Here is a 25,282-nt window from a genome sequence, read left to right as displayed (position 1 = left end):
TGAGGGGACGGTCGGGAAGCGCCTCCGGAGCCTCCCCTTCTCCCCCGGCCTGCTCCCGGCCCGCCCCTCTCCCTGTCGGGCGGCTCCCAGCCCTCCTCTCCGGAGGAGGAGCGGGAGGTGGGTGGGAAGATGGCGGCGGCCGCGGGCCCGGCGCAGCCCTGGAGCGCCGAGGAGCTGCGGAGCGAGGCGCTGGCCAAGAAGGAGATCATCAAATTCCTGCAGGAGAACGCGGCGCAGGCGGTAATGGCGGGGGATAATCCATAATTTGGAGTCATGTGGGGGAGGTTTGGGTTTTTTTGGTGGTTTGATTCCCCTCACGCCTGGCGCGCGTGTCCCGCAGTTCCTGGCGGAACACAAGCTGCTGGGGCAGGTGAAGAACGTGGCGAAGACGGCGAACAAGGAGCAGCTGATCGCGGCTTACACGCAGCTCTTCCACACGCAGGTGAGGCCGTGGGGATGGAGCTGGGCTCGGGCAGGGCCGGGGCCGGGCGTGCGGCTCCTCATCCTTCCCCCCGCAGCGCTTCAAGGGCACGGACGGCGCCGAGAAGGCGGCGGAGAAGGCGAAGCCGGCCAAGGCGGAGGAGGCCAAGGGGAAGGCGGTGAAGGCTGAGGAGGCTGTGGAGGAGGTTGGTGTGATGCCCTCGACTCGCGTTTTTCGCCCGGAAAATCAAATTATGCGGGTGGCTTGTCTCGGGGTGAGGGTTAGGGGGATATCGGGGAAAGGATCTTCCCCCAGAGGGTGCTGGCACTGCCCAGGCTGCCCAGGGAATGGGCACGGCCCCGAGGCTGCCAGAGCCCCAGGAGCCTTTGGACAGCACTGCCAGGGATGCCCAGGGTGGGATTGTTGGGGGTCTGGGCAGGGACAGGATGGTCCTTGTGGGTCACTTGCAGCTCAGGAGGTTGTGTGATCCTAAGTCTTCAAAAACATGGTTACAATAAGAAATCTGGTGTTCATACCCCGCCTTAACCTTAAGCTGCATTTTCCCCAAATGTTGCAGCCCTGCAGTAACATGAACACATCATTCACTAACAGTGTCTTCTTTGGTGCCTTAAACTCAGTGGTTGTTCAGTCTTGGATATCTGAGATGGTTTAACCCACCAGTCATATTCTCTTTTTCTAACCTTAGGGGCCACCAAAGTACACAAAATCCATTTTAAAGAAGGGAGATAAAACCAACTTCCCAAAGAAGGGAGACACTGTCCACTGCTGGTACACAGGAAAGCTGCAGGATGGGACAGTCTTCGATACCAATATTCAATCAAGTAAGGTTATGGACATACAGATGTGCAGATAAACTCCTGGGGCTGGTTGCAAATGCTCCTAGAGGGAATTACCTGGGCTCCTCCAGCAGATGTGGGCAGGGTTTGCCCCTGGAAGGTGTGTCTGGGAGCATTCCTGACAAACAGCTTTATCATGGTGCTGCTGAGCTGCCCTGCAGCTCCCGACCCTGATTTTCCATGAGCTAGCAAGGGCAGTATTTTAGGACTGGCTGGTGTCAAGTGACACGGCTTCATCCTGCCAGCCCTGGCTTCTGGCATTCCAGGCCCGGGAATGTGGAATGCAGGGAGTCAGTCTGCAGGGGAGATGGTGCCCAGGGAGCTCCAGCACCAGCAGTGTGCTGACTTTCTCTAAATAAACACATCTTGGGGCCATTCTGTGGTAAATCTTTGCATATGGAGGCACTAGAATGAGAGGGATTTCAATACTCTGGTGTGCAGTATTCCCTGATGGAATTTTTGTGACAGATCAGAGGGTTTAGGGGTATGAAATGGTGCAATGGAAGGGCTTTCCCAGCAGGGATGTCCCACACTCAGGAACAGTATTCCAAAGTCACTGGAATACTGTCTGTAATTCCTCATACTTGTATGTTCCCTGTTGAGTTTTCTTGGTTCCTTAATAAGTCCATAACTTGTACAGTCAACTTGAGTAAGTCAGGAATGAGCTTTTGGGGTTTGAAAGATGCTTTGGTGCAGCTTGAACATTTAATGATGTTTTTAGTGCACAGCTTTAATATTCCCCTTGAAAATCTGATATTGGGCTAAAAATCATATCAGGAGAACAGCGATTTATATAAAGCATGATTGCAATGGCAGTTTTCTACAGAGGTGTGGGGTGTGCTGGTGTGATGTTGAGGCAAATGAACATAAAACTCTTTTCCAGGTTCCAAGAAGAAAAAAGCAGCCAAGCCCTTGAGTTTCAAAGTTGGTGTAGGAAAAGTGATCCGAGGTGTAAGTAGAGCATTCAGGGCTCCCTCCCAGTCCCTGGGCAGTTCCAGTCTGTGGTTTGTGACTGGGGTGCAGTTTGTGGGTTCTGTTTCTTGTGGGGGCAGATTGCAAGGGATTGCACTGGGGGATGGAACATTCATCCTCAGTCATTCCCTCGTCAGGCTGAGCTTGGAACGTGAGCTCTGTTCCCTGGGGTCAGCCCTGTCAGTCTCCTGTCAGTGTCTCACAGCAGCTGAGACCGATGGCATCCCAGGGCTTCATCCATCCATCCATCCATCCATCCATCATCCATCCATCCATCATCCATCATCCATCCATCCATCATCCATCCATCATCCATCCATCCATCCACCCCTGTGTGCATTCCCTGGGCTGTACTCTGTGCCAGGCCTGAGCACCCTTTCCATGGGGAAATTCCTGCTGTGGCCACCCTGAGGCCGTTCCTGCTCCTCCTGTCCCTGTCCCTGGGAGCCCTCCCAGCTGTGCCCTCCTGGCAGGAGCTGTGCAGAGCCACAAGGGCCCCCTGAGCCTCCTTTGCTCCAGGTGTCCTGATGTGGGAAGGGCTGGAGCTGGGGAGGGGCTGTGTCCATGGGCAGCACTGCAGGAGCAGCAGTGGCCCAGGTTTATCCCTGTGTTTATGCTGGGTTTGTGGGTGCCAGAGCCTTCCCTCAGTGGGAACAGCAGCAATCAATCCCTGGGCGCTCCCTGGGAAGGGAATCCTGCAGCTGGGAATGCTAATGGGATGTGTTCCCATTGCTCCCCAGTGTCATCCCAGCACGGGGGCACAGGTTGCTCTGTGGGCTGGTGGGGGGCCTGGAACACCCTCCTGGAGTGCTGCACAGAGCTGGGGAGGGCACCTGGGGCATTCCTGGAGCCCCAGGAGAAGCTGGGAAGGGCAGTGGCCGCTGTCCCATCCTGGCTGGAGCTGCTCTGTCGTTGCAGTGGGACGAGGCCCTGCTGACCATGAGCAAAGGAGAGAAGGCCCAGCTGGAGATCGAGCCCGAGTGGGGCTATGGCAAGAAGGGGCAGCCCGATGCCAAGTATCCTTCCATGGCCTCTGACTCCTCAGGGAGCCTGGGAATGCTGGGGACAAGGAGGTGCTTTATGGACAGGGATACAGGAGAGGGGTTCACTTGTTACAGCAGGCTCAGGATCTTCCCACTCAGGGAGTTCTGGGCACTTCCTGGGGGTGCAATTGGAGTAAAACTCATGCAGGGGGAGCCTGCTGCTGTTTTCCACCTGCATTTTTATTCCAGCTGCTTGCAAATGCTTCTGCCTGATGGGGATCCTCACCAGTGTAGGGGCAGGGGCAGAGTTACACTTGGTTCTGGGATACAGCTGCAGTAGGGGGTGCAGGAGTGATCCCACAGTGTTTCATGCAGACCTGTTTCTTTTCCCAACCCTCCTGGAGGAGAAGGGATGGTTCTCCTGTGCTGGAATCTCGTGATCTGAAGGGCTGCCTGGACACAGTGGGACAGTGTGACCTCCCCAGGCCCTGCCCCACAGCTGCAGGCAAGGCTGGGGCAGCTCAGAGCAGGGTGTGCTGATGAAGGTGTGTCTGTGGGGCTGTCCCTGTGTCCTGACAGCTCCTGCTGGGCACAGCTGTGGCTGCATCTGGGGTGTCCCACCAGGTCAGGGCCATCCCAGGGACAGGGGAGAGGCTGGGGAGCAGCTGGGCACTCCCTGCCCAGGGAGGGGTCACTGCACGGGCTGTTTCCTTTCTGTTTCCTTAACGTTTGCCAACAGGATCCCACCAAATGCAAAACTCTTCTTTGAAGTGGAGCTGGTGGATATTGAGTGAAGAATTCCCTGTGCTGCTGGGAATCCATTTCTGCCAGAGAGAGCTTCCTGCTGGCGTTGCTGTAACTCCTGGCTCCGGTTACAGCGGTGCCTTTGTGGGGATGAGTGCTGAGTGTTGTCCCTGCCCCGCTGCTGTAGTGACAGCCCCACCACTAAAGCAGAGTTTGTACCTGCCAGTGCCTCCCTTCTTTGTGTCTGTGCTCCCCCGCTCCTCTGCCGGGCACTGCAGAGCCCCTGGAGCAGCAGGGCCCACACCCAGCCAGGGCTCCTTCCCTCCTGGGGAGCCCAGCCCCACAGCATTCCCATCCCACAGCATGGGTGCTCCACAGCCCCACAGCATTCCCATCCCACAGCATGGGTGCTCCATGATCCCACAGCATTCCCATCCCACAGTCCCACAGCATGGGTGCTCCATGATCCCACAGCATTCCCATCCCACAGCATGGGTGCTCCACAGCCCCACAGCATTCCCATCCCACAGTCCCACAGCATGGGTGCTCCACAGCCCCACAGCATTCCCATCCCACAGCATGGGTGCTCCATGATCCCACAGCATTCCCATCCCACAGTCCCACAGCATGGGTGCTCCACAACCCCACAGCATTCCCCATCCAACAGCATGGGTGCTCCACAGCCCCACAGCATTCCCACCCCACAGCATTGGTGCTCCACAGCCCCACAGCATTCCCATCCCACAGCATTCCCATCCCACAGCATTCCCATCCCACAGTCCCACAGCATGGGTGCTCCACAACATTCCCCATCCCACAGCATGGGTGCTCCACAGCCCCACAGCATTCCCATCCCACAGCACTGCCACTCCATGATCCCACAGCATTGGTGCTCCACAGCCCCACAGCATTCCCGCCCCACAGCATTCCCACTCCACATTCCCACAGCATTCACATCCCACAGTCCCACAGTGTTCCTGCTTCACAATCCCATGGCCCCACATCCAAGCCAGGGCTCCTTTGCCCCTGTGGAGCCCAACCCCACAGCATTCCCATCCCACAATCCCACTCCATTTATTTGACAGCAGCTCTGCTGGCAGAGATCCAGGTGTTCCACAGGTGTCCCCAGGTGTCCCTGTGCCACAGCCCTCCTGTGAACACCACCAGAGCCCAACTCAGGCATTCTGTTCTTCCTTCTGGCTCGAATGAGGCAGGCCAAGAAAGTTCAGAGCACTACTGAATTCCTCGCTTTTATTACAAAAATGGGAATGATCACTTTGATCAAAATGAAAAAAGTTTTGCTCACACCGTGTACATGAAAAACTCTAAATACAAAACTCATCCCAAACACAGTTTGTGCTTTTAAAAAAGAATGAAGGTGGTTTAATCCCTGCCCCCTCCCATGCTACAGAACCCGTGCTGGCAGCTCTGCCAAGGCCCCAATCCCAGCACAGCCCGGCCCTGGCACAGCTCCCTGGCATTGGGCTGGGAGCGGGACAAGCCTTGGCTCCAGCCCTGGGCCAGGGCAGCTCTGGGGCAAAACCAACCCAAACCCCCACAGCTTCACCCACTCAATTATGGAATCATGAGACCGACGAGAATTCTTCTGATACTCCATAAATTAGTGCAGGGAATTAAAAAAATCATTTATGGTAAATGAGAATTGTACAGAGACCATTTATCAGTTACCAGCACACGAATCTTGCTTCACACATACCCTGTGAGCAGCGGCTCGGTTCACATGCAGAAGACCAAAAGCAGGTGGCACAACAGTTCCGTCACAGCCCAAAATTAGAAAAATATAATTTTTTTTATTCCATCTTTGTTGAAACTGCAGCACAGTGAACTCGGCTCCCTCGGGGATCAGGTTGTGTGGTAATACTGTCCGTAATTCCAGGCGTTCTGGTAGTTGTACTGGAAGCAAACACAGCAGCAGCCACCACGTCAGTGCCTGCTGGGAGCCCCTGGGGCAGCACAGCCCCCCCAGCCCCTCTGTGCCAGCACAGCAGCCCTGGGGATGCAGGACAGCGGTGCCATTCCCTCAGGACAGATCCCCATCACAACACAATCCACATGTCCCGAGCTGGGAGGGATCCACAGGGATCACCCAGTGCAGCCCCGTCCCTGCAGACACCCCAACAATCCCAGCCTGGCACCCCTGTGCTCCTGGGGCTCTGCCAGCCTCGGGGCCGTGCCCATTCCCTGGGGAGCTTTTCCAGTGCTTGTTCCACCCTCTGGGGAAAGAGCCCTTCCCTGATCTCCAGCCTGAGTTCCCCTGGCCTAGCTTCAAGGCTGCCATTCCTGCAGTGTTCTGCATGAAGCTCAGGGCATTTTTCCTGGCCTAGCACTGGACAGTCTGTGCTGGATGAGACTGCTCCCACTGCCTGACTTTGGCACGAATTCCTGACCTGGCTGCAGACAATGCCACAGCAGGGCTACCCAGGGCTTGTGCCCCAGCTGTACCACTGCTCCCCCAGCTCCGGGAGCTCTGCAGTCTGAACAACACTTTTCACAACACCACCTCAAATCTGCCACGGATTTAAAAAACACATGGCTGTGGCAGCAGGGACATGGGTCAGTGAGGGCCTTGCCAGTGCTGGACTGGATGGTATTAGAGGGCTTTTCCAACCCCAACAATTCTATTCCAAGCTAAAACGTCCTGGAGAAAGAGCCCCAGAGGACAAGCTGATTTTGCTGGTGCCACGTACCAGCAGAACCCATTCCAAGGCACTACAGGAATCACTGCCTGGAGACAGTCACTATCCAGGCACACAGGAAAGGGGCACCCCATGGTCAGTCTGGGCAGAACAGTTCCACACACCTCCCCCTGTGCCCTCCCTGTGTGACAGGACAATCACCAAACTGCTCCTCGCTCCACGCAGGAACACTGAGCACTTGTGGAGCACACCCAGGAGGTGCCAGCACCCCAAGGAGCTGAGTTTTGTTTCCCAGGAGCTGCAAGTTTGCAGGCAGCCCCATACCTGGTACCAGGCGTTGTAGTTGTAGGCAGCCTGGTTGACCTGCATGTCCCCGTCCATGAGCTGTGCCGACGCCAGCCCCGCCTCCTCCGTCAGCAGCTTCTTCTCGTCCGGCTCCTCGGAGCTGCAGGGAACGAACACAGCGTGTTCTGGCACCTCAGAGCAGAGCTGGGCAGCCTAAACTCTGCTCAGCTGGGTGCCCTGGGCCACAGGGGTGAGGGATGGACACTTTGGGCTGTGCTGCAGAACAGGCTGGCTTTAAAGCTGGTGCCCAAACTGAGACAGCAAAGGCACGGTCATGCTTAGAGATTGAGTTACTTTACCAGCACTGTTAGGCTCAACTCAACTCAAAAACTCAGTAACTCAAAAACTTATTTTCCAAAATTATTTCCATCCCTGGAAGTGTCCAAGACCAGTACGGATGGAGCTCTGAGCAGCCTATGGAAGGTGTCCCTGTCCATGGCAAGTTTTAGGGCTTTAAGGTCCCTTCCAATGCAAACAATTCTGTCAATATTTAAGGCAGCACAGCTCTATTTAGCACACACTTCAAAGGACTAAAATAACGTGATTCTATTCTCACATCAGGGGGTTCAAAGCTGACAAACACCTCCACTGACAGCCTAAGGAACCCCCCAGGGTGAGGCTGCTCCCTGCCCTGCCCAGGGCAGCTGGGCTCAGTCCGTACCCGTTCTCCGCCCGCCGCTTCAGCGTCTCCTGCTCCTTCAGCAGCGCCTGGTGCTCGTCGTAGGCGTCCAGGAGCCTGGGGAGAGCACAGCCAGTCAGGCCCTGCCAGTACCTGCAACACCTGAGCAAAGCCTACTGGGAGCTCTAACAGTACAGCAAACTGCAATGTAACACATTCTAATGAGTGACCACCAACAAACAGGGAAAGCCAACTTGGTTCTGTTCACAACAGCTCCAGTTCCCAACCGGCTCAACTTCCCTCACACTTTATGCAGTTTTTATCAAGCTCCTTTATGAAGAAGTTTTCTAGAAGTGAGTTGTGATTCAGCTGCTCCTTTAGAGCCTGCTGGTGATGCCACCCACAGCAGCACAGAGATGTGGGAACCAGCATTTAAACACTGGAAATTATTGCAGCCTTTCCCCATTGAGCAGGGAAGAACAAGTGTGGTTAATGCAGCACAGGAGAGCCCTGGCTAATAATTCTCACAAGTATTGAAACACCCCCTCATCTGCAGCATCTCACAAAACCTGCAGCTTCTGACAGTGTGCTCTGGATGAAAACCATTCCTCGTACTCAATTCTGTGCTCTGGGATTATTTGGGAACTGCAAAATTCTTTGTGTTGATCTGTCTCAGATCCTAAACTTGCACTGACTGGCTGCCATGCAGAGGCAGCAGAATTTAAGGACAGCTATTGTTAAAAACATACAAAGCAGAAAAACTGACTTGTCATTAATCCTTCTGGGTTATTTAGCTGAAAAATGTAAATAAAAACAATAGACAATTAAGAGGAAAAATACATTGTAGCATTGAATTAGAACTTGCATTTCTGGTGTATCCTCCCACAGAAGTGCACAGTTGTTGACAGTGCTGAACACTGAAAAATCTGACCAGTGCAGTTTTGGAAACAAGCAGCAGCTCCCAGGGAAGAGTCTCAAAGGACACCTGTGTCACAGAGCTGTCCCATTCCCCTGGGGAGCACCTCCCTCCATAGGGCTTAGGAAGGGGAAACCACAGGAAAACCTGGCAGGCAGCAGAGCTCTGCTCAGTGAGGGCACTTCAGATAAAAGGGGCAATTGTCTGAAAAGAATTCCTGTATAAAAATCTATTCCTGTTTACAAATCTATTCCTGTTTAACACCAGGAGGTTGCTTTAGAAAAGCAGCTGCTCCTTACAAAGAGCTGATGGCACAAATGAAATAATTTCACAGAAGCCACTACCCCACCCTTTTCCCAGCACTCTCCCAGTGACCCCAGTTTGGCCATTGCCCACAGGACATCTTACTTGTTCACATCAGACCCAAAATCTTCCAGGAATTCCACTTTTCTCTGTGAGAAGGTGATCCTCATTTTGATGGACAAGGCCCCATGGATGGCCTTGTCAAAGCAGCTCAGGATGTTCTCCTCATTCTGCTTGAGGTCACCACTGTACTCCATCTCCAGCAGGTTCAGGTACAGTTTGGTGTTTTCCTGTGCAAAACAGGCATTAGGAGGTGCACACCTGACCCTCCCAGCAGGTTTTTAACTCTGTTACACACCACAGTTCACCCCATGAACACACACAATGACAGGCAATAAAGGGATTTTCCTCCCCCTGGGCTGGTTTGTTGCACAAACACACCAGAAGTGACCAACACCACAAACCCAGGTGCTGCACTTTGCTGGCAGCATCTCAGTGCCAGATATTCCTGTACTGACACCAAACCACCAAACACTGCCCCCACACCAATAACACTGAACACACTGAGAATGTTTAAGATTCTAAAAATTAAAATAAAGGTGCAAAGCACATCGTGCTTCTGGTGGGAAAAGGGTTCAAGCTTCCAGATTCCCAAAGTGGGATGTGGCAACATCAGTTTAGAGGGACTGTTGTCTCCATGCAGTAATGGGACATTACATCCAGTTACAACACCTGTCATCACTGTTGCCACGTTTTACAAAATGCTTCAGAAACAGAGAAAGACACCAGGGTGGTTTGAGTTTTGGTAAGAGAGCTGAGAGGGAACACATACTTTGTCCAGTTCTATGGCTTCTGACAGCACTTTTCTTGCCTTTGGCAGGTTTTTCTGCACTTTGAAGAGGTGCCGGGCCAGTTTGATGGCATAGAAGGAGGCCTCACTGATGGACTTGGCATTCCTGACAGCATCTTCCAGCAGCTGCTCCGCCTCCTCCATGTTGCCGTGCCGGCGCTCCAGGCTCACCCTGCGCAGGCGGATCATGGCCAGCCCCAGGATGCACTCCTCAAACGTCTTCAGGATCCTTCTGGCTTCATCAATGTTGCCTGCAAGAGCAGGGAGATGCTTTAGGACAGGGCAGACCCCAGAGCTCCCCCAGCAGAGCCCCCCTGCTCTGTGGCAGGGCTGCCCTTACCCTGCTGCTCCTCGAAGGCTGCCCACAGCATGTGCACCATGGGCTTCTTGGGCAGGTGGATGGTGCAGGCCCTGCTGTACACGTGCCTCACGCCCTCGATGCTGTGGTTCTCCATGTATTTGGCATACTAGGGTTGGAAACAGAGCAGAGACCAGCCAGGTTAAAGCTTGTATTTGTCTCCAAGAACATGCCAGAACGATAAAATTCTTTTGTTTAAACCCATTCAGCACCTTTATGGAACCACTAGACTAGTTTCTGTAAGGAAGGACGTAGAGAGGCAACGCAGTTGGCAAATGCAGCAGTCAAATCTGGTTGCAAGCAGACCATCTCCTAATGCAACAGATATAGTTATAGATGAACAACGTTCCACAGGGTACAAGGGTTAGTCACCAGGTCAAGGTGTGCACCAGCAGAGCCGTGAGCTGCCGCCCTTACCTTGATCCAGAAGTCCTCATAGAGGGCACATGAAATGACACATCTCTCAAAGAGGACCACGACTCGCTCGTGAGTGCCATTCTCTATCTCAAACTCTAAGTACTCTTTCCAGTTTTTCAGCTGAATTTTCTCCAGAGGTTTTACATGAAAGTAAGGCCTCTTGATCTGCAAGAGTCACAGGATGCAACTGGTGATTACAAACACACCACCAAGGGGGTCAAACAATCAACAGCCACACAACCAACACTCGGTTCCTGCCATTTCAGTGACCAGGGCTCCTGGGACACCTCCTCATCTACTCAATCCAGGGTTATCCAGGTATGGATCAAGGGATTTACTGCAGTGATATTGCAGGCTAGAAACCTCCTTTCCTAGAGAGCTTTTGGAGTGCAAGTGTTTAGAGATGCTGGAGGAGGACCCAAGGCAGCCCAGGGGCAGTGACATTATGGACACACTGGACATTGCCCACATCCATCCACACAGGAGAAGTGCTCACTGTGGGACACCCAGCCCACAAATTCAACTCAGAATTTGGTTGAGAATCATGACAAGGAAAGACAGAGCACTGAACTGGACTTCCTATCAAATATTTACATCAATCTGGTTATAGTGAGACCACAAATTCAGCACCATTGTCTTGTTATGTTAACCCTCTTGTGGCTGCAAGAGGGACTGGGTGGGACAGAGCTCAGCACAGAAAATTAAACATTGCTCTGTTTAAATTGCAATTGCTTTGTCTGGCATCCTGCCAGAGATCCTCTGCTTTTGCTCACCATGTTTATTGCATTTGATTATCTCTCTCCTGTGCTGTAATTTCCTCTCAGATCCAAACCCATACAAGTGGATGAAGAACTTAGAGTAATTAAGGAGAATCCAATTCTTCAAAGCCACCTGAAATTTAAAGCCAATCCCTCCCTTCATGCTCCTCACTGATCTCTGGTGTGGAACCCAACACTCTGTGGCCATTTTGCCCAGCTCACAGTCCCATTCCTGCTGGGAACAGCTCTAGGGAACCCCCAGCCCTGGGTGGGCTCTGTGCTGTCCTTCATGGACAGGCTGAGCTCTGCAGGTGCAGCTCCCCCCAGCCCCAGCCCCTCGGGGCTCCAGAGCACACAGTGCTGCTAACAAGAGCTCTCTGTGGCCAGCAGCAAGGGGACACTCAGCTTCCCACACCTTTCCTGCCCAATGCCCACAGTTCCAGGGTTCTCCCAGGTCCCACAGATTGGCAGCTTAAGGCTTCCCAAGGCAGGAATCTGGGACTCTGCTCTGCTCCCTGCTGCCACAGGTCACAGCTACAGAGCTACAGACAATGGCTCTGCCTGTGAGCTCCTGGGCTGTGGAGGCACCTGGCCAGTCCCACCCAGAGCAGGCAATCACCAGTTCTGACACCCAGCCTAGTAAAGAGTCTCTGAAAATCTGTCCCAGCTGGGTAACACAATGGACTCTTTAGAATAAGAAGTAAAGTTAAAACAAGGACCATGTTTGCCAGGAAGAAAAATATAAAGACTGAGATGAAAACCTCCTGTTGTTTTTTCAAATGGAATCCAACCTAACTCTACAGCAAAAGCTGTATATTTGCTGTGATCAAATTATTAGTTTAATTAATTACTTTTAATACATTATACAGAGGAGGTCCAAAACAAAAGCTACCTGATTAAGTGTGTAATGTTACAATACAAAACCACAGGAGTTTCATTCTCCTCTGAGACCAGGCTTACCTTTCAAAGGGAGTCCCCTCCATCCCCTCATGCCTTTGCACCACCCCAAGGCATGAGCAGCACTAATTCCCAGGACTCACTGGCTTAGCAAACATTACAGCACCTTGCCTCTCTCCAAGCACTGCTCTGAGATCTTTACATCACCAGGTGCCTCTTCACAAGAAAAACGGCAGAGAAGTGAAACTGTTCCAACTTTGAGTCTCTGTTCAATCCCCTCCCAGCAGTTAAGGTTAAGGCTGTTTCACACAATTCCCAGCTCCCAGTCCTGCTCCCAAACCACTGCTGGTGCTGCCTCACACAAACCCCACCCCACTTACCGCTTCCTCAAACGTCCACCTCTTACTGACTTCATGCTCGTTGTGGTTAAATATCTCCTGATGGATCTCAATGATTCTGTGCCTCATGTTCTCTATCTCAGTGATCAGCTAGAACAGAATGGCAGAAAATGTAACACAAGCAGACATGCTATCACCTTTGTAACTGCCTCCTGTGCCAGGGACGTGCATGGATTCTCCCTGAGCAGCCAGGGGAGGGCTGGGAGCTTCTTCTCCACTCTGCCTGATGGAGCCCTGGGCCTTAGCACACACAGCTGAACTGGTGTTTATCCTGTGCTAAAGCTGACTGGAGATTAAGGATGGATTTGGATCCAAGTCAGCCCTGGTTTCAGTGTGTCTGTGTTTTCACCAGCAGCAATTCCTCTGGACAGCTCCAGGCTTTCCTAGGCCTGTAACAGTCTGAACCTGCCCAGGCCACTGCTGATGAGGAGCTTTTTAGACCACAGATATCAATCTGCTGACCTGGAATAATTACTGTTTGTTCCTTAGGTTTTGTACACCACTCCTTTCATTTTCTAACACATTTCTTTAACACGCCTGCACTTCTCAGCACTGGAAGGGGCTGTCCAGTTAGCATGCAAGCCACAGGGCAGCGATGTGCAGGAGCTCTCTGGGCACAGCTCAGGTGCCCCAGAGAAGGACAGGGTGCCAGTGCCCACCCCATGCAGGTGCCTTGATGGGGTCAGTGATGCCCTCAGTGCCACAGGGCACTGCTGGGCAGGAGCTCTCTGGGCTTGAGTGGCTGCAGTGGAAGCCCTGCCCCAGCCCCAGGGAAGGGCAGAGGTGCCTGTGCAGGTGCCTTGGCGGGGTAGGTGATGCCCTCAGTGCCACAGGGCACTGCTGTGCAGGAGCTCTCTGGGCACAGCCCAGCCCCAGCAGACTGAGCTGGCTGCAGTGGAAGGCCTGGCCAGCCCAGAAGGGCAGGGTGGTGCTGTGTGCAGGTACCTTGGTGGGTCAGTAATGCCCTCAGTGCCACAGGGCACTGCTGTGCAGGAGCTCTCTGGGCACAGCCCAGCCCCAGCAGACTGAGCTGGCTGCAGTGCAAGGCCTGGCCAGCCCAGAGGGGCAGGGTGGTGCTGTGTGCAGTACCTTGGCAGGTTCAGTGTGCCCTCAGTGGCACAGAGCTGGCTGCAGTGCAAGGCCTGGCCAGCCCAGAGGGGCAGGGTGGTGCTGTGTGCAGTACCTTGGCGGGGTCGGTGATGTCCTCGGTGCCGCAGGGCAGCTCGTCCCCGTCCTCGCCGCTGTGGCCGCTGGCGGCCGCCAGCTCCCGGCGCAGCTGCACAAACTGCTCTGTGGTCAGGAAGTCTCGGGGCAGGTTGTTCTGGATGTGCTCTTTAAACCTAGCAAAAGCCACAAAGAGGCACTGCAAAGGGGCTGTTTCACGCTGCACTGCTGCCCAACAGGGCACAGCTGTGAATCCCAGGGGGTTCTGCTTTGCTCCATGGCCCCTGAGTGACACCGAGTGCTGCCAGCTCACACCCACAACTGCCAGCACCCATCACCCTCACAAGTGTCGTGTGCCAAAGGACAGAACCCTTGCCATGGAAAAGAGATGGCAAAGGACAAAATCAGTTATAAAGGAAATAATTGATTTCCCACACCAAGAGATGTGGGAAAGACTGCGTGCAATTTAACTGAGGTTGCTGCTCAAGTCTCCCTACCAATGCAGAATTCCACTGTCTAAAACTTAACCAGGATTCCTCTTTAGTTAGTTAAATTGGTGCTTCACCACACTTGGGCATTGCACAAGCAATAAAGTCCAGAACTGCTCATTCTGATTTCTCAAAGACATCCTCTCTTCTCCCCCACACTTCCAAAGCCTGTCCTTATTCCACAACAAAACCTCTGAATTTACCTAAAACCAAATTCCTCAAATGTGCATCAGTACTTTCAAACAATCAGTCCCCAACTGCCTGAGTATGTAAGTAAATAACTACATGAACCTGTTCCAAGTTCTCGTGCTCATGGCATGAACTGCCTGCTCTCCCTTTACCTCTGGAAGTGATGGCTGTAGAGCTGCGTTGGGATTCCCAGGATGCGGTCATAGATGGATGTAACTTCCCTTAGGTTTCCCTGGTCATTTTCCCAGTTTATATACATTTCCCAGAGTCTGTCAGAACGGAAATCTGTCCCAGCAGCCAGCACTGCATGTTCATAGGCTCTGGAAAAGGAAAGGTTTTACACTGGTTTCTGGATACGAGGACCAGAAGGAAAGGAAAGTCCTGGCCCTTATTAAAGGTTATGAGCATCCTCATTTCCTTGAAACTAGACTTATATTAATTATTTACATACTTCAGAGTGTTTTCCAGATATTTACAGAAAGGTGTCTAGAGATTCCAAAAGCTCACACTCATTTTTTGCCTCCAGCACTTCCACAACAGAACAAGTACAGGCAACAGCAAAAGCCACTGGCAGGAACACAAGATATTAGGAAAATACACAACCTTTACCACTTCTGTGTTGTACAGACTCCAAACCCACGAGTGCAGCAGCGTGACACCCAAAAGCTGTGCAGCAATTCTGCACATTGGTTCAGATTCAATTCCAGTTCAATTATGCCTTCTTCTGATCAAACTCTAGCCCAACCCTTTAACTGGGTCCACTGCCAGCCACAGCCAGCAGACACACTGCTAGCCCTACCCTGGAAACGCCAAGGAATTAAATTCCAGGATTCCAAATGCTGCACTAAGTAATTCTTAATATGTCTTCAGACATCCAGTCTGAAGCTCTCAAGCTTCTTCCCCTTGACCACACTGGACAGTCTCCCCCTTCTTATGGAAATTGGCTCCATCACCTCTTAATTTAAAAACCCTTACAGTGACACCAGGTTGTCATAATTCTGCCCCTTGTCCTAAAAACACAATAACCTGATCCCAGTGGTGTGTATGGGTATCAGGCTGCTCCCAACTCACCCCCTGATGGTACTGTTAGTTTCAGGATCAGCAGGGTCCAAAGTCTCCTTTAGGAAGTTAATATAATGTATCCAAAGATCAACACTAAGAGGAATTGCCTGAAGCCCTCGGCGATAGACCTATGAAGAGAACATGAACTGTACTTCAAATCCTTAATGGGGTCCTAAGAGAGAGGCAACACTGTGTTATCCGGTGAACCTTAGAAATACTAATTACTGGAATTTTGTTTAAATAATCTACCATTACCATTCGGGTGGAGGTTGGATAGAACATGGCAATGTTCTGATCTCCACGTGCGGAGTCTTGATCTTCAAAGCGCAGCGGTCCCTGCATTCTGACCAGGTTGTGTGGGCAGGCTTTGGGGTACAGACCATAGGGCACAGACCCATTAGAGCATCATTGACAGCGTCTGACCAAAAATGCAATAAGATGGAGCAATTGTGACCAGCAAACCAACTATTATTGTTTTGAAAATGAGTAATAAATGGAAGTGACAGAAAAGCCCTGCCCTACTTGTTAAGCTGCAGTGTAATACAGAGGCTTGCACTGCAAAGCTTGACAAACTGTAGAGGTTTAACGCACCTGCCAACAAAGAGAGAGAACATTAGCTCCAAATGCCACAGCTGTGACACGTGCAAACACGTCCCTCGCGCCCTGGCCGTGCAGGGCAGGCACTGGCAGCCCAATGACTCGCAGTGGGACAGTCATTGGTGGCTTTGGGACTGGTGGCAGCGCTGGCCCCGGGCCCTACGTACCTCGTCTGACTGCTTGACGTTGTCGTGGCGCTTCTCCAGGTCCGCGTACTTCTTCCAGTACCCATAGCAGTAGGGGTAGTGTGAGAAAAACCTGTCAAAGGCTTTCCTGGCTGCTGGCAAGTGGTTCTGTGGGAAACAGAGTGAGCACAATCAGTGCTTCCCTTAGCAACAGCTTCAGGTTATTTTAAATACAATTATTAACACTGTGTTAGAAATGCCTGGTGTTATTTTGACATTGACAACCCAGGCTACTGGAAGGTGTCCCTGAACATGCCAGGGGGGTGGAACTGGATGAGCTTTTTAAGGTCACTTCCAACCCAAACCATCCCAGCATTTTATGATTAAATGACAGCAGTGGCAAGGACGGCTGCCTTAAATCAGTGTCTGTGACAGCTTGATGCCCATTCTACATTTGCCACTGGAATTGCACAACTTTAGTTTTCTTTGTTTATTTATTTCAGGGAAACTGAAAGACAGGGGCAGGTACTAACCTCCTGCTCTACGTACTGCAGTAAATAAACCCATCCTGTGAAATCCTGCGGATTGTCCTCTACTACTTTCCAAAACTTGTCAAAATCCGGAGGGAAGTCAGCCTCGATATCTGTGGTCTGTAAGCTCTCAATGTTTGGGATTTCGCTCTCCTGCGTGTTGTCCTCGTTGAGGTCTGGGGAGCTGTCTGGGGACTGCTCCATCTCGGTGACACTCATGATCTCGGTGCTGAAGTCCATGTGCTGCTCCTCGGCCGCGCTCTCGGCCTCGGGCTCCGCGCTCTCATTGCCCACAGTTGGCTGCTCCTCCTCCGTGCTCTCTGTGTTCTCCATGGCACCGCTGTGAGTCTGGATCCTGGGGGAACAGCTCCCTTCAGTACTCCTGGGGCACAGCTGGGCTGAGATCCCAGCTCAGGTGATCCAGGCATCCCTGCATGTCACCACCACCCCCATGGCACCTGCCTCACACATCAGCCTGGCTCAACAAGAAAAAATATTAACGGCATCGATTTTCACATCTGCACATACAAATCATTGTGGGTGTAGGGGGATGGAATATAGGTAAATAAAGGAAGTATAGAATGTAATCTTACCCCCTAAAGAGTTGCAGCTGAACCAATTACTAGAGATTAGGAGCAGGCCTGATGTTAACAGGCCACAGCTGTAGCCAGTAAGAAGAGTGTTATACAAGGGTGGATTGGTTGGCTGAGGGGAACTGGAGTCAGTTGGGTGCTGTGAGGACAAGGAAGAGTCAGTGCCTGGAGGAGCTGCCCATGAGAAACATCAAGGAGGTACCAAACTCTGGCAATATGGAACCCTTGCAATGTAATGACAACAGTGGGTTTCTAAAAACCTATCACGGGAGCTAACAAGGTATAAAAGTGAAACATTACAGTATTCCTGTAAGAGTCCAGTGGAAGTTTATCCTAAATAAAGAATTATGTTCAAATTCCATAGAAACACTAAGGCTGGAAAAGCTGGCTGAGACCATCAGGTCCAAGTCACTCCAGCAGTGCCAGGGCCACCACGGACCCATGTCACTAAATTAATTCAATTTTCCTACTCAGTACAAGTCAGTGAATTCTTTGTGAAATAAACAGGTGTTAAAAGGTGCCCACAACACCAGGCTAAAGCAAAGACAAGAATGCCTGTCAGCACCAACTCAGTCCCATTTAGTGATGTCCAAACACACCCAGCAGCACCAGAGAGCCACAGAAATGCTCTGGCAGCCCCTGACCTGCAGCCCCTCAGTCCCAGGTGCTTCCTCCCGGCCCTTGGGACAACTCCTGCTTCCTCCCACTCCTCCTTTGATGTCCCTGCCAAGAGCCACGGCCTGGCCCTGCCCTGCTGTGCCAGCACCAGGCCAGCCTGACCTGGCTGGGTGCCAGCCAGCCTGGGCTGATCCCAGCCTTCCCTCCCAGAGCTGGGGCAGGGACACTGAGCCAAGCCTGCTCCGTGCCCCGGGTGGCTCTGTGCCCCCAGGGACACCACCCTGCAGGACACAAGAGCTCCCAGCTCTGAGTGCAGCTGCCATGAAGGACAGTGCTGGACTGACACCCTCACATGCTGCACTGCACTCCTGGCTCCTCCTGTGCTCTCCTTGCAGCAGGTGGCAAATACAGTTGGGATTTCAAAAAGAAAGCACAAGCCCAGAAGTCTCCAGAGTTCTTTCACACTGAAAACCTGAAGAGACAACACGCAGAGCACTGCTTTCACTTCAACAAGGGCATGGAGAAGACACTGCTACACACTGGGGTGAAGTTCCTGCCAGAAAGGAAAAATTTCTCTCACTTATCTTCAGCAGCTTCAATTCTTGGGATAACAGCTCCTGTTTTCCCAGGAGTTCACCAAGCCAAGGAACTTTGGCACAATGTTCAAGAGTCCATGTGGCCTACGCTGCAAGTTTTCTAATAACTGCTTTTTAAAGTATTTCTGCTCTCCATGGTTAGGCAGCCATGGCTGGGAGCAGCCTGGGGTACTGGTGGGCGTCCCTGCTCACGGCAGGGGGTGGAACTCCATGGCCTTTGCAGTGTCTGCCAGCCCAAACCATTCAGTGACCCTCGATTTTGAGAAAAAAACCCTCATTTGTAACATGAAGTTATACATTAAGTATCAAAGAGTATCACTGTGCCTTTCCCAGTGCAACAGGCAGAGATCTGAATCACTCAAAGGCTGCTGCACTTCTGAGGGTGCCTCATGCAGGTTCTAAAACCGAGTGGAAAGGGGAGGGAGTGACACAAACCGCAGCCCCAACACTAGAAAAAATAGTTTCAAGGCTATTTACAGCTCTAAAATTTAATGTAACAGTGACAGAGGTAACTAGTGATGGGACGAGAGGAAATGGCTTCAAATTGCACCAGGAGAGGCTCATGTTGGATATTGGAGAAATTTCCTCATGACAAGGCTGTCCAGCCCTGGCACAGCTGCCCAGTCCACATCCCTGGGGAGGATTTTATTTAAATCCCTGGAGGGATTTAAAGCCCTGTGCACGTGGCACTTGGGGACACGAGGTGGCCTTGGCTGCACGGGAGAATGGCTGGGCTTAATGACCAGCCTTAACAATTCCATGGATTCTGTCATCATTAGAAATGCAGTAATTCACAACCTAAACTTATTCTGATGTTTAACAGATGTTTTCTCTCTCTAGCTGATTCAGAACACATATTCCATCTTAAAAAAACAGCTCTCCAAATCCAGGTGTATTCAGATGAGGAGGGAAAAAAGGATGAGGGAGAAGCTGTAGGGATGGGCACACAAGGGCTGGGCTTGTGAAAACTCACAAGGATTGGCACACGCGGCTTCAAACTGAAACCAAGTCTGTCTGACAGCTCTCCCAGCCAAACGCCTTCCACTCTGAGATCCCTGGCATATCCCAAAATCTGAGAGCAATCCATGGCTTAAACCAGCCAATGCAACAGGTCACCAAGGTCCAGGGGTGGGGCACACCAGGGAAACTTCATTCCGGGGTTCCCACCTTAACCTTTATTCCCCCACCTTAACTCCAGGGGTTTTCACGTTAATTCCAAAGCATTTGACATCACACAGGCTAAACAACTGAATCAGAGTATCAGACAGCTACACACACTGGTATTAAATAATTGATGCCAACATGTATTACTCAGCCTGTTACCAGCAAAAGACTGCTGTACACAAAACTGCCGCTCATAAACGTGAATGAACTAATGGGAAAAAACCAGGGAAACTGCAGAAGGGCAGGAATGCGGCGCCTTATCTGAGCTCTGCCCAGAACGCTCCATTCACACCCCTGATAAGGCGCTGCTGGATCCACCCGGGGCAGGGCCGGCGCTGCCCGGGCCCAGCGCGGCCGGGCCGGGATTGGGTTTGAATCACAGAATCATTTACTGGAAAAGCCCTTCAAGGCCATCGAGTCCCAGCTGTGCCCGATCCCCACCTCACCACCAGCCCAGAGCTCTGAGTGCCACGTCCAGGCATTCCTTGGACACCTCCAGGGATGGGCACTCCAAACCTCGCTGGGCAGCCCCTGCCAAGGCCCGAGCACCCTTTCCATGGGGAAATTCCTGAAGATGTCCACCCTGAGCCTGCCCGGCCCAGCCTGAGGCCGTTCCCTCTCCATCAGGGCCTCTCGGGGCCCAGTCTGAGCAATAACGTCACAAACCGCGCGGCGCGGAGCGGTTCGCAAGGGCCCGTTACTCGCCCAGCGGCCGTTCAACGCAGACAACGGGGATACAAGGATACCACAGGGATACCGGGATACACCCCCACGGCAGAGTTCCCCTCTTGAGCAAAGCCGAGGCCTGGCAGCGGCCGCGGGGCCCACACGGCGCTCGGAGCGCCCCGCGCGCGGCCCGGCCCGGCCCGGCCCAGCCTCCGCCCGCCTCGGCCTCCCGTCCCGGCTGTCCCTCGGCTCGGGTGCTCCCGGCCGCTGTGGGAGCTCCCCGCTCTCCTCCCCTTGACCCCTCGCTGCCGCAGTCCCTCGCCCCTCGCCGGTACCTGCCGGGGCCGCCACAGCCGCCGCCGCCGCCGCCTCGCCCGGGCCTCACGCACCGCGCACGCGCACAGCGCCCCGCGCGCGCGCACCGCCCGCGAGCCCGCCTGCCCCCGCGCGTGCGCACCGGCCGCCCCCAGCGCCCGCCCCTTCCCGCCAAATGGCGCCGGTCCTTGAGGGGCAGGGCTGTGACAGAGCCCGGTACGGGAATAGGTACAACCCGGTAAAGGGAATAGAATAAATACAGCCCCCAATGGAAACACATCCCAAAATCATTTGGATGGGAAGACACTTCCAAGATAACCCAGTCCCGCTGTCCACGCAGCAATGTCACTGTAGCCCTCAAACCACTAAACCATGTCACCCACAGCATGGCCAGGAATTCCTGGGACACCTGCAGGGATGGGCACTGCAACCCTCCCTGGGCAGTTCCTGAGCCCCCTTTCCATGGGGAAATTCCTGCTGTGCCCACCCTGAGCTGCCCTGGCCCAGCCTGAGGCCGTTCCCTCTGCTCCTGTCCCTGTGCCCTGGAGCAGAGCCCGACCCCCCTGGCTGTGCCCTCCTGGCAGGAGCTGTGCAGAGCCACAAGGGCCCCCTGAGCCTCCTTTGCTCCAGGCTGAGCCCCTGCCCAGCTCCCTCAGGGATTCTGCAGCCCCTGCCCAGCTCCTCAGGGATTCTGCAGCCCCTGCCCAGCTCCGTTCCCTCCCCTAAACATGCTCCAGCTCCTCCATGTCCCTTTTAAAGTGAGGGGCCCAGAGCCAATCCCAGGATTGGAGGTGCCTCGGCAGTGCCAGCACAGGGGGACAGCCACTGTCCTGGCCCTGCTGCCACACTATTCCTGGTCCAGGCCAGGTGCCTTTAGCCTCTTGCCCACCTTAGCACATCTGCGCTCACGTTCAGCCACTGTCACCGGGTTTCTTCGAGCAGAGCAGCTTTGAGCCCCTCCTCCCCAGCCCTTTGCAGAAATACATCCCTGTACAGAAATAAATCCCTTTATTTATATATCCCATTGTGTCCCATGTCAAATGTGTCCAGAGCCTGCAGCTGAAGAAGGGTCAGGGTTCATTCTCCCCACTGCCCAGCCCTGAGACAACAAATACTGCACCACTGCCTGTGGGAGTACAAAAATACATGTTTTTCACAAACAGCACTGCATCACTGTGTCCAGGACTCTCTTCCACTTCTCCATGTACAGTGCAGTGATGATGTGACCGTGTGGTTCTTCATGGGCAATCCAGGGACAGGTCCTGGGCTGGAGCCTCTGGAGGGAAGCACAGATGGGCTGGAGCAGCTCCTCCATGGCCGTGCTGGTGACAATGAGGGGAGCCAGCCCCACACTGCCCAGCACAGCTCTCCCAGCATGGCCCAGTTCAGCCCCACACACTGTCCCAGTTCAGGCCTGCAGACTGGCCCAGCACAGCCAGTCCAGGCCCTCAGGCCAGCCCAGCACAGCTCCCCAGGCTCTCCCAGCACAGCCCAGTTCAGCTCCCAGGCTCTCCCAGCCTGGCTCTTGGTCTCTCCCGGTGCAGTCCAGCCCAGCCCGGCTCCAGGGCTCTCCCTCAGGCACCGTGCCCAGTTCAGGGCAGCGCCGTCCGTCCGTGTGCCCGGCTCAGGCGGCGCTGGAGCTTCACCTGCAGGGACGGCCATGTTACGATTTTACGTTCCCGTCTCCAAAAGCTCCTCCAGGTTCTTCCTGATGTGCGGGGGCTGGGCCGCGGCCTGGGTGAGCAGGCCAGGGCCCATCTGCGCCCACAGCGCCTGGGCCAAGGCAGCCGTGGCTGTGCGGGGGCCGGGCACGGAGCCGCCGCCGGCAGAGCTGCCCAGCAGGTGCCACAGCACGGGCAGCACCTTCTGCTCCACGGCACAGGGCTTCCGAGGGTACAGCTCTGGCACCAGCTCTGCCGGGAGAAAACACTCATTTCAGTTACACTTGCAATGGGATCCCCATGTGTGAGAGGGGTACAGCTCTGGCACCAGCTCTGCCGGGAGAAAACATTCATTTCAGTTACACTTGCAATGGGATCCCCAGTTCTGAGAGGGGTACAGCTCTGGCACCAGCTCTGCCGGGAGAAAACATTCATTTCAGTTACACTTGCAATGGGATCCCCAGTTCTGAGAGGGGTACAGCTCTGGCACCAGCTCTGCTGGGAGAAAACATTCATTTCAGTTACAATTGCAATGGGATCCCCACGTGTGAGAGGGGTACAGCTCTGGCACCAGCTCTGCTGGGAGAAAACATTCATTTCAGTTACAATTGCAATGGGATCCTGCCTTGGAAAGGGGTACAGATCTGGTACCAGCTCTGCCGGGAGAAAACACTCATTTCAGTTACAGTTATCCCCACATGTGAGAGGGGTACAGCTCTGGCACCAGCTCTGCAAGAAAATATTCATTTAAACTACAATTTCTATGGGATCCTGGCCTTTGACAGGGGACAGCTCCGGCACCAGCTCTGCAAGGCAGCAAGAAGGAGTCAGGATAAAATATTCATTTAAACTACAATTTCTATGGGATCCTGGCCTTTGAGAGGGGTTCAGCTCCAGCACCAGCTCTGCAAGGCAGCAAGCAGTGGTCAGGATAAAATATTCATTTAAATTACAATTTTGATGGGATCCCTGCCTTTAAGAGGAGTTTAAAAGCACTTAAATCATCTCCTCAAACTGCTGCTGTACACAAGTTTGCTGTTGCAACATCATCAGCTCCCATAAAAAATACCAGATTTTCCCACAACCACTCCTTTTATTATCCTCTCCCAGGAGTTTACACAGTAACACCAGTGCTGCTGATAATTACACTTTCCATTAAGCTAAAAAAACCTCGAAGAAATGAAGGGGATTTTAGATTGGGTTTTTTCAGTTAGGATTCTCATCAGGACCTTTATTTTTCACAGTGTAAGGTCTGGTATTTCCAATTCCCCCTCTATCTCACAAATAAGCAGTAGATATTTAAGAAAAAAGCAGCCTTATACTGTAAATATAGAATCATAGAATGATGGAATATACTGAGCTGGAAGGGACCCACAAGGATCACAAGTCCACCTCCAGGCCCTGCACACATACATTTAAAATATGTATAAAATAAATATATATGTTTATAGGATGAAATATTTTCCTCAAGAATGAATTCAGTGTTTCATTAGCAAATGTTTCCCTCTCTCCCAGAACAGCCTCTTCTGATATATAATACAAACACTCCAAAAATCCCAGCAAGAGAGGGACTGTTTAAAGGCTGTTTAACACCCTCAAATTTAGGGATATTTCAAGAACAGCCTGTCCATTGTATTATTGAGTTCCATTTCACACAGAACTGCTCTGAAAATGAGCCAAGGAAATGTTTGGTTCAAGAATATTTCCCATAAAGACATTCCTTGTCCATTTAAAGCATGGAAATTCAGCTTTTCTCGAGGAATTCCTGGCTGGGAGGGTGGGGAGGGGCTGGGCTGGAACTCCCAGAGCAGCTGTGGCTGCCCCTGGATCCCTGCAGGATGGACACTGGGGCTTGGAGCACCCTGGGACAGTGGGAGGTGTTCCTGCCATGGCAGGGGTGGCACTGGCTGGGATTTGAGGTCCCTTCCAACCCAAACCAGTCTGGATTCCTGGCAAGAGCATCAGGGAATGAGCACTGGCAGAGGGAATACAATGCTGTGTTAAAATTATTATATGCCTAAGGTATTTATAAATGTTAATCCTAAGGTATTTAAATAGATGAGGAATTTACATTTAAATTAAATCCTTAATATATTTATAAATATTTATAAACTCCAGGTAGTTATAGATCTTCCATCTGACTATATAACACCAATGCTAACACTAATCCTTTGTTTTGTCAGCAATAGCTCCAATTTCCATTAAAGAGCTGAAATGTGACAACTGCTGTACAACCTCCTGAGACAGAAGGGAAGGTACAGACCCACCTTCACCTTGCAATTAATTTCCCTAATTAAGGGCACCCAACCAACCAAACAAGCAAAGGAAAGCAGCACTTTACCAGCCAGCTTTTCTGTCAGGTCCTGCTTTGCTTTTCCACTCAGGAACTGGGCTTTTGTGCAGAACGGCTGCAGGAGCAGGGAGGAGTCTAAAGGCAAAGAGCAAAACACCTTAAATTCTTAAATGGAAATTAAATTATCTGGAAATAAACACAATATGGGAAAAGGTAAATAAGAAAATGCTATGGAAAAATAACCAAAGCACTACTGAGCAATATCAAGGTGATTTGTGTGGTGAGAATAAACCCAATGATTTTTACATAGTGTAGCAACCCTGTGCAACTCTTGGAAAAAGTAACACTTTCAATTTACAACTTAATCACTACAATTAAAACTGCTTCAAATTAAGAGAAAACAAATTGCTCACCTAAGTGTTGACATAGAGCCTGGATCACATTTGTGGCAGCTGCATAAATCCCTGGGTTTTTGGAGTTGAGGTTGTTGTCCACTATGGCAGGAATTAACATGTTGATCACAGGTGACAAATTGTCTTTGAGCAGTGGAATCATCTTGTGCATGGCCTCCAAAGCCACCTGGGTCACTTTGCTGTTGGAATCGTGCAAGCGAGGCTTGAAAGCATCGAAGATCTGGAAAAGCATCCAAGCAGCACCCGTGGAACTGGGAATCAATAAAGCTCATTACCTGCTTTAGTGCTACCCTGTAATTGTCCACCTTGGCCA

The 25,282-nt window shown here is 52.3% G+C and overlaps 3 protein-coding genes and 1 non-coding gene across 12 annotated transcripts in view; 1 reads left to right on the top strand and 3 right to left on the bottom strand.

Annotated features, from left to right (window-relative positions):
• Window positions 1-6: 6 nt before the first annotated feature.
• Window positions 7-4,200, top strand: FKBP3 (FKBP prolyl isomerase 3). The gene is made up of 7 exons (XM_071426033.1): window positions 7-240; window positions 341-442; window positions 519-626; window positions 1,128-1,263; window positions 2,162-2,229; window positions 3,169-3,266; window positions 3,973-4,200. Exons 1-7 carry the CDS (start codon window positions 130-132, stop codon window positions 4,025-4,027), a joined length of 678 nt encoding a protein of 225 aa, XP_071282134.1. The 5' UTR covers window positions 7-129; the 3' UTR covers window positions 4,028-4,200.
• A 1,001-nt stretch (window positions 4,201-5,201) lies between these two features.
• On the bottom strand, window positions 5,202-20,749 carry PRPF39 (pre-mRNA processing factor 39). Of its 3 annotated transcripts, XM_071426030.1 has the most exons (14): window positions 20,623-20,749; window positions 16,654-17,005; window positions 16,163-16,288; window positions 15,408-15,526; window positions 14,489-14,656; window positions 13,679-13,835; window positions 12,478-12,585; window positions 10,443-10,607; window positions 10,008-10,134; window positions 9,650-9,918; window positions 8,923-9,107; window positions 7,641-7,715; window positions 6,959-7,079; window positions 5,202-5,891 (listed from the first exon to the last, which is right to left on the bottom strand). In XM_071426030.1, exons 2-14 carry the CDS (start codon window positions 16,981-16,983, stop codon window positions 5,841-5,843), a joined length of 2,001 nt encoding a protein of 666 aa, XP_071282131.1. In that variant the 5' UTR covers window positions 16,984-17,005; window positions 20,623-20,749; the 3' UTR covers window positions 5,202-5,840. The 3 variants fall into 3 exon arrangements, with proteins under 3 accessions (XP_071282131.1, XP_071282133.1, XP_071282132.1); XM_071426032.1 differs by lacking the exons at window positions 16,654-17,005; window positions 20,623-20,749 and adding an exon at window positions 15,654-15,763; XM_071426031.1 differs by lacking the exons at window positions 16,163-16,288; window positions 16,654-17,005; window positions 20,623-20,749 and adding an exon at window positions 15,654-16,092.
• On the bottom strand, window positions 9,482-9,567 carry LOC139590742 (small nucleolar RNA SNORD127). Its single transcript, XR_011679422.1, has one exon. It is a non-coding gene; the product is annotated as a small nucleolar RNA SNORD127 (small nucleolar RNA).
• Window positions 20,750-21,593: 844 nt separating the features above from the next.
• TOGARAM1 (TOG array regulator of axonemal microtubules 1) overlaps window positions 21,594-25,282 on the bottom strand; it is a 37,681-nt gene continuing 33,992 nt past the window's right edge. For 6 of the 7 annotated variants that reach the window (XM_071426018.1, XM_071426020.1, XM_071426021.1 and 3 more), the window contains 3 exons: window positions 24,970-25,189; window positions 24,605-24,691; window positions 21,594-22,515 (listed from right to left, as the gene is read on the bottom strand). In XM_071426018.1, the coding sequence (XP_071282119.1) occupies window positions 22,274-22,515; window positions 24,605-24,691; window positions 24,970-25,189 (549 nt within the window). In that variant the 3' untranslated portion in view covers window positions 21,594-22,273. The other variant, XM_071426023.1, reaches the window with a different exon arrangement.

This window comes from Agelaius tricolor, unplaced genomic scaffold, assembly GCF_023055355.1.
Source record: "Agelaius tricolor isolate 1412-34295 unplaced genomic scaffold, bAgeTri1.0.p SCAF_5, whole genome shotgun sequence".
NCBI lineage: Eukaryota > Metazoa > Chordata > Aves > Passeriformes > Icteridae > Agelaius > Agelaius tricolor.
Note: the sequence above shows the minus strand (reverse complement) of the source record. Positions and strands in the feature narration are given on the sequence as shown.

Bases quoted from the DNA above. Each gene is read 5' to 3' on its own strand.
- PRPF39 (XM_071426030.1), bottom strand. From the start codon at position 16,983: ATGGAGAACACAGAGAGCACGGAGGAGGAGCAGCCAACTGTGGGCAAT. The intron at 7,716-8,922 runs GTAAGATGTCCT...TGCTCTCCCCAG, and splicing joins TTTGGGTCTGATGTGAACAA to GCTCCTGGACGCCTACGACG. The intron at 7,080-7,640 runs GTACGGACTGAG...CGTTCCCTGCAG, and splicing joins AAGCGGCGGGCGGAGAACGG to CTCCGAGGAGCCGGACGAGA.
- FKBP3 (XM_071426033.1), top strand. From the start codon at position 130: ATGGCGGCGGCCGCGGGCCCGGCGCAGCCCTGGAGCGCCGAGGAGCTG. The intron at 443-518 runs GTGAGGCCGTGG...TTCCCCCCGCAG, and splicing joins CGCAGCTCTTCCACACGCAG to CGCTTCAAGGGCACGGACGG. The intron at 1,264-2,161 runs GTAAGGTTATGG...ACTCTTTTCCAG, and splicing joins CGATACCAATATTCAATCAA to GTTCCAAGAAGAAAAAAGCA.